The following is a 12599-nucleotide window of genomic DNA, read 5'->3' as shown; positions in this document are numbered from 1 at the left end:
ACAGACAAGTGGAGGCAGGGCAGGCATTGCACTGGCCTTTATTGTGCTTGCTGTGTGAAAGGCTTGCCTGGGAGCTGAGTGCTTTTCCCAAGCTTGGGTCTCCAGCTGAAGGTCTCCCCATTCATGCTTCAACAGCGTCAGGTCTACTCTGAGTTACTGTTGTCTTCAGAAGTTTTACAGCTAAGTTCCAGCCATCTACACCCCAGCCACACCTATAAAACTCAAGTCACACGGTTACTACGGTATTGCAATGTCACCATCACGTTTTTTACTTGATGTTATCTTCTGGCAGGCGCTTTTGGAGACTCCCATGGAAAGTACTTTGAATCAGTCCATAAGCAACACACCCACCCCAGTTTTGTTTGAATCAGGTGACTGAATAAGTCGGGGTGCCGAAGACAGAGTCAAATCACCCAGGGGGAAGTAGAGCACAGCAGGGTAGGTGTTAGGTGTTAGATAGCTCAGTTGGTAGAGCATGAGACTCTTTAACTCTCAGGATTTTGGGTTCCAGCCCCACATTGGGCAAAAAAAGATGTCTGTATTGCAGGGGCTTGGAATAAATGACCCTCGTGGTCCTTTCCAACTCAGCCGGAAGAGCGTGAGACTCTTAATCACAGGGTCGTGGGTTCGAGGCTAAAATTGGTCAAAGAGTTTTCTGAATTGCAGCGGTTTGGACTAGGTGACCCTCGTGGTCCCTTTCAACGCTGCAATTCCACGATTCCTCTGGCCACTACAAGCACCCTTGTCCCAGCCCCAGGCTTTGTTTATTTTTCAAGCGACACCGCCAGTAGGAGGAGGAGATGAGCGTGCCTCTCGCCTCGGGTCCCCATCACGTGGGCCGCTGCCGAAGCAGTAGTCAAACTCTCCTCCCGACAGCTGCGGTATGAGGAAGTCGGGGAGAGGCGCGCTCGCCTCGCTGTTCTCCTGATCCCGAGAGCAGCGAGGGCGGAGAAGACGAGGACGTGAGTACCGCGCTGTCCTTGGAGTGCGGGTGTGTGAGGAAGGATCTGGCAGGGTCCCTTCCTTCCTCCAGATCGCGGTGGAGGCGCTCGGGGGAGGGGATCTTCCTTGGCAGCCGTGGCGTCCCCTCCCCTGGGTCAGGACACCGCGCCTTCTTAAGTGCCCTCTTCCCCTTGTCACCACCGCGACGCAGGAGGAGGAGGAGCCGGATCCTGCCCCCAAATACTGCCTGCAGTCCCCTCCCCAGGGAAAGTGGGGTGGAGGGGGGAAGAGACAGCAGGAGAGAGAGGAACACCCTGATTGATGATATAAACTCTCCGGTTTCCGTGCGCTTCGCGTCCGATCAGGTTCGGGCGGGTCTGCTTTCGCCTCTGCCGGTAATGCCGCTTCATTCCTCGGCTGCTTACTCGTCCCGAGCGCGGCGGGCGCAGCAACTCTTGGGTGGCGCCGTGGGGAAGTTTGGGGCGGCTTCGCTGGTGGGCGAAGGGCGGCTGCAGAATTTCGCGGCGGCCGGGAGCTACCAAACGCAGAGTCAGTTCCCCTCCTTCCTGCCTCCTCCCCTGGCGGCGTTGCTTGTTGCTACTAGGTTGCAACTGGAGAGGCGGAGGCACGCTTTCAATTTTTTTTGTTTTATAGCCCTGACAGTCGAGGGGGAGGAGTAAATGCTGGGTCTTCTTGGCCATGCAGCCGGGGACGGGGTTGCTGCTGCTGGGTGCCTGTGGCCAGATGTGCTGCTGCTGGGCAGCTGTGGGGTGGCCCCCTCGATTCCATTGGCTCCCAGAGGAGCGGATGCGCTAGATCGGGGGCGCCCAGCGATTCTGCCGCCGCCGCTCCTCCTCCTCCTGCGCAACTTTTGCACAAGTCGCCCATCGCCACCGACTTGGCGCGTAATTGCGCACGGCTCCTGCTGGTGGTGTTGCTGCTGCTTCCCGTAGCCCGACGCGATCGCGCGCAACAACGAGCTCTCCTCTGGACTTTTTCTTTCTTTCCTCCTTGCTGTAGGTTGGAGGCGTTCTTCAGCAGCCGGGTGAGGGCGGGCGAGCGAGTCACCGAGAGCGAGAAGCGGCTAAGGGCTCCCGATGGAGGAGGAAGAGGTGGCTTCGGTGCGCGACGAGTGGCAAGGGGTCGCTCAAAGGAGGAAGGCCTGGGCCAAAAGCAGAGACTCCTGGCAAGCGTCGGAGGCGGAGCGGCTCTCTCCAGAGGCAGCTGAGCCGGCGCCGGAGCAGGAGATCGCCGGGGGGAAGTTGCCTTTGGCTGCCGAAGGAGGTTTGTCATATTAGCCTCATGGTTTTCTCTCTCTTTGGCCACCCAAGAGACATGCCGAAGAGTCACGTGGCATCTGAAAGGTTAACCGATTGATTGTGGCATCAGCATCTGTGGGCTAGAGGCTGTTGCTTTAGTGTCCGATGACAACCACCGAAACCGATGCCAAGATAGAGAAATGCCTTTCAGGTTTTACAGGATTCTTATTTTGATGACCAAATAACTTATGGTGGATGGAACTGAACTTTATGGCTGCCATCCTAAACTGCCATACTGAGCTCCGAAGCTCTTTCTTCCTACTGCAATATCACACTTTCTTCTCACTAGAAAAAAAAAAAAATCCTGATGAGCTCACATTGCTGTTCTAGGCATGTTTACTGGCTGAGTTGAATGCAATACTGTATTATAACTTTGAGGCAGCAATCCTAATCTCGTTTACCAGGGAGTCAGCCCTGTTGAATTTGGTAGGACGTGCTTCTGAGTAGGCTTGCAAATTTAGTTTAAAAAAAAGTTTTTAGGATTAGCCTGCGAAATTCCCAATTGTACCCTTGTCGTTCATACTTTTGCTTTGTCCTTGAACGTTTTAAAGAATATGTTAGGAGGTTGGCTTCCCTTCTAGAAACTGTTGATATTGTGCCTTAGCTGGTTTCCGTGTCATTTAGTTCACTGGGATTTTTGAAAGGCAGCAGGAAAGATGCCTTAGTCTACCCATAGACCGGGGTGTTGTCTGAAAATATAACTGCATACCAGAAACAAAGGGAAAGTTCCATGCTGTCTCGGCTTTGTGATTTCAGCTGCAATCTTAAATGCATTTATGATGTACCGGGAAGTAAGTCCCATTGCAACCAGTTGGATTTCTCCCCGTGTTTGTAAACCAGTTTTAAATCTACTGCTGCTGCAACTGCAAACCTGCTTTACCTGTAGCCTGAAGCCATTCACCAGTGATAACTTCTTGCTTCTCCCTGTTTTTCTTTTCTGTTTCTCTCTGCCCTTTCCCACCTCTCCCCATTCAGCAGGCTCTATTCCAAATGAAAAGATTGCAATATGGCTTAAAGATTGTAGGTAAGTACTTCTTGTACAGAGTGATGCAGTTGTTCAATATATCTGCTCCATCCCGAATCTTGTAAGATATCTAGAACGTCTTTGGCCCTGAGGCTTTTTAGAAATACCAATTGCAAATCGGTTTCCCCTTAAGCTTATTTTTGGCCCGCCCCCCCAATGTTTCTAAGTAGTAAATCACATGGATTGCAATGAATTTTGTGTTTCGACCATAATCCAACACATCCTTTAATCCTTTGCATGCTTTCTTGGGCTTCCTTCCGAGTAAATTTGCATAGAATTAGACGAAGTTAGGCATGCGTTTAAACTCACTGATCTATAAGGAAATTCAAGCCCTCTTTATTTTGTGCTGGAATAGGCTGTGGCCAGAATATTTTGTGTGCGAGAGACAGAGCTGAATGGAAAACTGCTGTTTCGGCTAAAGTTTATTATGTTGTTCAGGAAATAGCAGCTGTTCTTTGGGACGGCAGGTTCTGTTGTCGTAAGGACACAACCCACAGTGCATAGGCCGGGGTGTTGTCTGAAAATATAACTGCATACCAGAAACAAAGGGAAAGTTCCATGCTGTCTCAACTTTGTGATTTCAGCTGCAATCTTAAATGCATTTAGGATGTACCGGGAAGTAAGTCCCGTTGCAACCAGTTGGATTTCTCCCCATGTTTATAAACAAGTTTTAAAATCACTGCTGCTGCAACTGCAAACCTGCTTTAGCCTGAAGTCTTATTATTATTATTATTTTATTTTTATTTATTAGAGATGGTTGTTGGAACCAATTCAGCTTCTGGATCAGAGTTTCTCACATAGCGAGCTAGGGTGACTTTCTCCTTGTTTGTTCTCTTGCATTGCCCCCTAGCTGATTTGTAGGCTTTTGGTTGGATTGATGCCGGTATGAGCAACTCCTTGCATGTTGAGTAAAGGTAGCCAGAGGACTCAGAGAAATGGGGCGTGCGTGTGTTTGGAATGAAGTGAGAAAGGAGATTCCAACTCAACATCAGGAAGAACTTTCTGACAGTAGGAGCTGTTTGACAGAGGTTGTGGACTCTGCTTGGAGGTTTTTAAGCAGAGGTTGGATGGTCGTTCGCCATGGCTGCTTTAAGCTGAGATTCTTGCATTGCAAGGGGTTGGACTAGACCAGTGTTTCCTCAACCTTGGGTCCCCAGCTCTTGCTGGACTACAATTCCCATCATCCCTATCTAGCAAGAGCAGTAGTCAAGAGTGATGGGAGATGTAGGTCCAACAACAGCTGGGGACCCAAGGTTGAGAAACACTGGACTAGATAATCCTTGGGGTCCCTTCCAACACTACAATTCTATGATTCTAAGGGCCAAAGGTGGCATTGAAGGGAAATGGAAAGTGAGATCAAGACTAGTATTTAATAATAATAATAATAATAATAATATAATTAATAAATCAACAAAATGGAAATAGAAAATAGAGAGATAAGAGAGCAATGCTGTCGCTGGAGGAAGAAGGGAATGTAACAGGACCAGGGAGGAGGGATAAAAGAAATTGGCAGTTTTGGGGTATAAGAGGAATGTGAAAGGAAACTGGGAAAAGAAGTGACAGGAAATGGGTAAAAATACTCTAAGAGGCATGGGGTGGGGTGGGGGAGAAAGGGAAAATAGAAAAGAAGCTTCTTAACCGGCAAATTTTGCCTAAAGTAGGGAAGCCAAGTCACAATTCCTCCAGAGCAAATGCCTGTAACTTATGTTGAAGAAAGCTGAGCTGTAGAACTCCTTGCCACAAGGAAACTGCTGTGTCAAAGTATTTAGTAATTTCCAAAGATAGATTAGATATCAGTAGAACATGGTGCCTGTATTTGCCAGCCGGTTATGCCAAACTCTGCCTCCAGCCATAGCTGTCAACTTTCCCTTTTATTTTTTTGGTGGGAAATTCCCTTATTCCAGCGCCATTTCCCATTGCAAAATAAGGGAAAGTTGACAGCTCTGGTTTGGTGGGCCTTGTGAGTTTTCAGCTGTCTTAAGTGGGCCCTGGGGCTAGAAAGTTTGAGAACCCTTGTTCTGGATAAATGTGCTTTAGATAACACAGTGTACCATCTGGAGATATTTATGACACTTCATTCAGTTTTCCCGAGAGGTGAATTCAAATTAGAATAATGTGTAGGTCACTTAACACTGGTTCACTCTCAGTTGCACTTCCTTAATGTAATCTACCTCACAGGGTTGTTGGCAAGATATAAAGGGACACCCATCTATGCTAACTCAAGGGTCCATAGAAGAAGGATGGGATGGAAATGACTTTTATAATACCCCTTTTCTCTAGCTATGTACTTCATAAAATTTTGGAAACCTATGAATATTTTTTTGTTTGTTTTTAAGGTAAAATTAAAAACAAGAGGATTTTCAAAACATGATCATAGCAGATCAGGATAAGCTACAAGAAGGGTAGCAATTCTTTTGTGTGGGGCATTATGATTTTTTTGGGAGGAGGGGGAGCTGGCAGTTAATTTGTAACATAATTTGTAACATAAACATGCTTTTGCTACCTCTGTGGGTCCTATCCAACTTTTATCATACTCCGAATTGACCATTGAAATGAATGGACTTACATAACTTAAATTCTTCAATTTTAGTGGATCTACTGAGCATGACGGAGGAGATCAACCGGTCTTCCAAATTACACACAATCCATTTATCGGCCTTTCCTATTTTCCTTCTGTGTGGCTTGCTGTGATAAACACTTAAAGCAGAGCTGTGGCATAGACACTCCCTCCCATGAAGTTGTGATCCAGAAACAGTAGCATAGAAAAGCAACGATTGGGTTTTCCTATAATTTTTTTCATTTTGTTGTTGTTTTTGAAAAGGAACTGCAACCCCATAAAGCCAGGGATGGAGAATCTGATGCCCTCCGGGTGTTGTTGAACGACGGTTCCCATCATCCCTGAATGCTGGCCTTGCCAGCTGGGGTGCTGGGGTTCAATAGCACCCCATAGATCCCATTCCCTGTCCTTAAGGATCTCCTCCTCTATTGGACATGGTCAGCAATCCAAACATTTTTAACACCTATGTGAACTGAAGTTAACTTTTATTATAAGCCAGGGGTCCAAAGAACCACGGTTCTGCATTCTTAGGGCGGGCTTGTAATGGCAGCTCCTTGTACAACACAGTGAACACTGTTTGAATGGAAGGAAAGTTCAAATGCAGATTGTAGTATAATGTGAGGTTTTGCTGGTTGGTGAAAATCATTCTTAAAATCTCACTAGGGAATGCTGAGTGAAGCCTTTGCATGAACCAGCTGAAGCAGCTGTCTTGGATACTGGTTATTATGGTTATGGTTGTTTGCAGTGTTCTGACGTAGAGGGTATTCTGAGCATTTGGTTTACCGCTTTCTTTTTAGGTGTAGCCGTACCAGCAGGTGAGCCCTGCCGCTGCCATTATTTGATTCTCTTCTGGGCTGTAGTGCGGATGTTGACTGCCATTCACCCTGTCCCAAAACTGCGGGGAAATGAAAGATGTCTCTTAGCCTGCCCTGCCCCTTTGTTCTGCCTCATCCTTTTGGCTAGATGTGATTTGGGGTTTGAGCTATCCAAAATTTGGGGTTTGAGCTATCCAATATTGCTCATCGTTTCCCTCTGTGATGTTTAGTCTGGAACCATTTCTCTAAAGCGAGACAAGGGATTGATGTGCTGCGTTCTCCAGTCTGAAGAGGGAATTTGAAACTCTTTTGAAGAGGTACCAGGAAGGTAGAGTCAAACCTAGATGCCTTGCAAAACTAGAAATTCCACTATTGTTTCTCCTTCGAATTCAGAATTGGCCAACCTTGTTCTTGTAAGGTGTGGAAAAGGCGGCTGGAGAAAAGTTTTTCAGCACTCTCTTAGAATGCTGCTATTTATTGAATTTTATTATTCATTGGAGTTGTACCCCGCCCTTCCTCCTCAAGGAGCCCAGGGCAGCAAACATAACACAATTTAAAACCAAAGGAAGTCAAAACATTGTGGAACAGTTAACATATTCTAAAAGAAAGCAGCTACAGTCAAAAACATCTAACATCAGTTATAGTTAAAAACAGATAGACACTCTTGGTTGTTCTTCCCCTACTGCTTTTCTTCATTTCAGGGGGCAGAGTTTGCCATTGTCAAACAGCTGGGAATAAGAAATACTACAAATCACCCAGAGATCTACTTAGATCCAAAGTTGTTGACAATCAAACCATTTCTTTGGAGACAGAGAAGTCTGGGATTAACAAAGCCTTAATGTTTGCAGTGCACCAAGGCATGGGGTATTATAGTTGTGGTGTATCTCGTGTATTTATACTGTGAGGGGCTATTTAACCTAGAATATGAAAATAAGTGGGAGTTTTAAAATGCCATTTACCTTTCCTGTGCCTTGTTTGAGAGAGAATTATTTCTTGGTGGTGGTGCCTTAATAACAGCCTATAGAGGAGCAGGCTTGTCTTCTCCACCCAGGCCCTTTAAACGAAGGACAGGTGAGACGCTTCTGGGAATTGTAGACCAATGACATTAGGAGGGTGCCAGGTTCGCCACCCCTGACTTAGTGTCTTCCTGATGCATCTTCAAAGGAACTATCTGAATAGCAAGAGCAGGCATAAGCAAACTCGGCCCTCCAGACTACAATTCCCATCATCCCTGACCACTGGTCCTGTTAGCTAGGGATGATGGGAGTTGTAGTCCCAAAACATCTGGAGGGCCGAGTTTCCCTATGCCTGAGCAAGAGGCATACAGTTTCAGGGGCCAGTTTCAAATTCACTCACTGTCAGATCAAGACATCTAGGTGCCCCACCAACAATATCTACTTTAGGGTGAAATCTTCTCCTCATGCACACACCCCGTTTTCATCCTGTTTTGTTACCAAAGGAAGAAACTGCCTGTTTGATGTACAAAGTGGTGGTGTTTTTCAAACGAATTCCTTCCAAATGCATGCTGAACATGAAAGGAGGTAACAAAATTGGCCATTAATATTTTTTTTCCTTTTAATGGTAGTGCTAATTTTATAATTTGTACCTAATGTAAAATAATTTGCCCCGGCTGTAAATCATCCTCTGGTGCTTTGTAAGGCTTTGTTGTCCTGTGTAGAAAACAACATATAGCATACCGTTGAAACCCTTCTGGATCCACCCTGGGGCTAAGGAGGCGCCCGCAAGTTATTGCAAAGATTAATTTCATACTTCTGAGATGGATATGGCATGTTTACACGAAAGCCCTGTTGGAAAAGAGGTGCAGATTTCCGCCCAGTCTGGTTGCCTTCTGTTTGTGGGCTCTGTTAGAATCGGTACTTCGAAACACCTGGGTTTTAGTGCGGCTTCTCGCTGTCTTTCAAAAGTGAATGGTCTAAAAGAGGTACCTCTGATGCAGGCTGCAATTCGATAGCCCTTTACCCTGAGAGTAAAGCCCCATTGAGCCCTATTCAATGTCAATAGCACCATCAAAGAATAGAATTTTTCAGGGCAGCTCTTTCTATATTTATCAGAGAGCAGGCTTATAAACACACTTCCTCCAAGGAAATTTCTGGCCTCTTCAGCTTCCTTAAAAAACAAAACAAAAAAACCTCCCATTTCTTTATTTACAGACTATTATAGAAGGAGAATCACCTAGCTGCTCAGTGAGAGGTAAATCTGCTCCTCTGCCTTCCATTGCGGTGTTCAGGGAGTGCCAAGGCGGTGGAGTAATTGGTAGCTGGGACACCTGACATTTGAGTTAATGAAATAAAATGTGAATGAAAATTGCACTCCTCTAACATGCTTAAAAGTTTTGTTCTATTAGCAATAATTTCCGAAAGCATAGCCATATTAGCCTGCTACTTCCCAAAAAAGAAAAATAAAACCACCGTGTGGCACCCTAAAGTCAATCCTAAGCATGCTTACTCAGAAGTTAAGCCTGTGTACTTCAGTGGGGTTTACCCCTAGTTAAGTGTTTTTAGGACTGCAGCCCTATGGTAAGTATAAATAGACCGGAGGGTAAGAAATAACTGTGCAGCTAAGTCAAAAAAAGCTTATGTTACAATAAATCAGCTAGTCTTCATAGAATTGAAGAATGCACGAATATGCAGCTGTTCCATATGGGGATCGAACCTGCAACCTTGGCATTATCAGCACAATGCTGTAACCAACTGAGCTAGGTGACTCAGGTTTATTGGTTTGAATTTGTTGCACTATTTAGTGGAGTGTTTATGTTTCGGCATTGGCTTACCTTGACTACCCTAAGCTGCCATCCTGTCCACACTTTCCCCGAAGTAGGTCCAGCTGAATTCAGGAGGATCTACTTCTGAGTAGGCATGTATAAGGTTGCACTTGTCAGTGAATCCATAAGCCTTTGTTAGCTGGGATAGTTCAGTTGGTTAGAGCATGAGACTCTTAATCTGAGAGTCATGGGTTTGAGTCCTACGTTGGGCAAAGGGTTCCTGCATTTCAGGGGTTGGGCTAGATGACCCACATGGTCCCTTCCAACTCTATGATTCTTGCTGTGGGATCACCTGTATAAGAGCCCTTCTGGAGACCAGTGTGGTCTCACAGTGGCCAGCCAGATGCCCTTGAGAAGCCCACAGGCAGGAGGACACTTTGCAGCAGCTCTTTTCCCAGTTGTGTTTCTTCAGCAACTGACGTTCAGAGGCGTACTAACTCTGACAATGGAGCTGCAACACGGCCATCGTTAGCCTTATGCCCTATTAGTTTGCCTAACCCCCAGCACACCCCATGGGAGCAAATCCCACAGTTCAACTATACCCTGCCTGAATAAATAACCACCTTTTGGCCAGCCCTGACTCTTCCATTAACTTGGTTGGATGTGTGTGAGAGAGGGAGAAAAAAACATCTGTACGTTTTCTTTGCTCTGCGAACAATCTCAAGTACCTCTGTCACGTCTGACATTTGCCTTATTTTTCCAAACAAAGCAAAAAACAAAAACAAAAAACAATGCCAAATGTTGCAACCTTCCCTTGCAGGGCTCCAGCCCCCTCAGTCATTTTGCTTGCCCTTTTCCTCCCCTTTGTCCAGCTCTGCAGCTTCCTTTTTTGGGGGTGCCGCAACCAGAACTGTACACAGAATGGCACCGTGCAGTTAGTTTACCTCATGAGCTTTTACTCTGGAAGAACCTAAGTATATGAGGCAGGCTCGTACAGAACATGTGCAGATGCTAACAACAGCAACGACAACAACAACAACAACAAAAAGGAAATAAAAAAGAGTAGGTATAGTCAGAAGCCGAAGCCATGAAAACTGCCGCCAACAATGTGGCTGGTTAGTCATTTCTTATGTGTTTGTTGTGGTCGTGTTCCACCCTTCCTCCAAGGAGCTCTGAGCGGTGTGCATGAGGGCTGCCTCATCTTATTATATGTTAGATGTCCTGTCATATGAGAATGTGTCATCCCTCCACCGCTCATGGCTCTCTGATTTTGTTTCGCTAGCAGTTCCCTAGAGAATATAAACTCTCTCTCCCCCTTCCCCCGTTTCCAGATAATAGCAAATAATTTCTTCTCTTTCCGTGAGGCGAGTTCTTTAGGCTCCACTGCATGCCTTCAGTGTCCATCTTTCCTTCTAGCTTTTGCATCCTCTGTAAGTTGTTCTCTCAGGTTCCTGCTTTTGAGTCGGACGCCTGCGTTTTGTAGGGGGCTGCAGTTTACTGAGTCAGGCCATTCTCTGACCACTCTCCCATCTACCTCTTCCCTCGAGTAGTCCCACTTCCTGTGCCCTCTTCCAACACCCACAGATTTTAACCCAGTTCTTACGGGCACTTCTGATAAAAGGTTGTGCTGGATTTTCCACCCTGGGCGTTCACCATAGATATGCCAAGAGATTAAAGTGATGGCGTTGCTTGTCTACAGAGAATAATGGCCAACGGTGGCTTTCAGTTGTATAATGGAAGTTGATGCCCACACAGCCGGTCCTGTTATCTTGGCCTTGTGAAGGTTTTCCTCCCCTCCCAAGCCACCCTGACCTTTCACTTTCTTGAGTAGTGCTGCTGTGTGTCATTCTATTGCAGGCCATTTCCCCTTGAGCAAATACAACATTAGCAAACATTTTATGACATCACAGTAGCTCAGTTGATCCCCGTGATTAGCCCTCTGACAGATGGAAAGCAGATGGCAGCCCGTGGCTAGCCTGTTTCTGTTTGCCGAGGGTATAATCGAATTGTTCCCTACCACATTTCACAAACGGAAATATTTAACGCTCCTGTGCATGGGGTGGGGTGGGGGGGATGTTTGCGACTACAGGCAGAGTTCAGCAGACCAACAGTGGCCTGGTGCATTATGGCCGTGTCAGCAAAATCCAGACTCTCATGCACCACAAGAAGAGAGTGGGAACTAAAGGCTCATGCAAGAAGATTTCTCTAGATGAGAAAAGCACCAAGGCGAGTCCCACGCTGCAGGGGAAGTTAAGATTATGTGAAGGACACACATTGCACGGATGCTACCGTACTTTTCCGTCTATAAGACGCCCCCATCTATTTGGGCAACTCAAATTTAAGAAAATTGTGGGGAGGAAAGATGGCTCAGAGTTGTTGAGCTTTTTTTGCGGACGATTGCACAGTTTTACAGCTTGGGGGGGGGAATTGCCAAAAATTGCTCACATGCAGCATCAACACTGACAATCGCAGGCAGCAGACAATTGCCCACTTGCCACAGCGATGGCCAAATGCAAATAGACCCTTCCCCAGCAAAAAAAATTATTACCTGACCGAGAAAAGTTGTCTGCTGACAATTGTGCACATCCCAGAACAGCAGCCGCCAATCGTGGCAGCGGCAGCCAGTCAACAGCAGTGTTTGCTGCAGAAGCCAATCACCAACCCAATTAGAGAAGAAGCAGCCAATCCAAAGCAGCCCTTCTAGCAGCCAACAGTCGTCACTGACAAGCTCCTGCTTGCAGCTGCAGCCAATCACCGTCCACCCCATTCACTATCCATGGATGAGACGAGGCAAGTTTTTGAACATACCGTATTTTCCGGCGTATAAGACGACTGGGCGTATAAGACGACCCCCAACTTTTCCAATTAAAATATAGAGTTTGAGATATACTCGACTGCAGATTCTCCACCCGGCGTATAAGACGACCCCTGACTTTTGAGAAGATTTTCCTGGATTAAAAAGTAGTCTTATACGCCAAAATATACGGTAATTTTAGAGTAAAAAAACCTCATCCTACACATGGAAAAGTACAGTATTTGGAGGATGTTCATAGAATCATAAACTGGTTGGAAGGGACCATGAGGAGAATTATCTAGTCCAACCTCCTGCAATGCATGAATCTCAATGAAAGCATCCATGAGAGACGGCCATCGAACCTCTGCTTAAAAACCTCCAGTGAAGGAGAGTCCACTATGCTGGTTCTGTTTTACAGCTGAAGAA

At 46.2% G+C, this 12599-nt stretch overlaps 1 protein-coding gene across 3 annotated transcripts in view; it reads left to right on the top strand.

Annotated features, from left to right (window-relative positions):
• Positions 1–829: 829 nt before the first annotated feature.
• The window catches only part of ITPRID2 (ITPR interacting domain containing 2), a 61928-nt gene continuing 50158 nt past the window's right edge, over positions 830–12599 (top strand). The window contains exons 1-3 of one of the 3 annotated variants that reach the window (XM_033167023.1): positions 830–962; positions 1963–2226; positions 3240–3285. In XM_033167023.1, coding sequence (XP_033022914.1) covers positions 2040–2226; positions 3240–3285 — 233 coding nt within the window. In that variant the 5' untranslated portion in view covers positions 830–962; positions 1963–2039. Of the gene's footprint in view, positions 963–1207; positions 1338–1962; positions 2227–3236; positions 3286–12599 lie in introns of those variants that run through there. The other 2 variants (XM_033167005.1, XM_033167016.1) reach the window with 2 other exon arrangements.

The sequence above is a fragment of the Lacerta agilis genome, chromosome 1 (genome assembly GCF_009819535.1).
Source record: "Lacerta agilis isolate rLacAgi1 chromosome 1, rLacAgi1.pri, whole genome shotgun sequence".
Classification (NCBI taxonomy): Eukaryota; Metazoa; Chordata; class Lepidosauria; order Squamata; family Lacertidae; genus Lacerta; species Lacerta agilis.
Note: the sequence above shows the minus strand (reverse complement) of the source record. Positions and strands in the feature narration are given on the sequence as shown.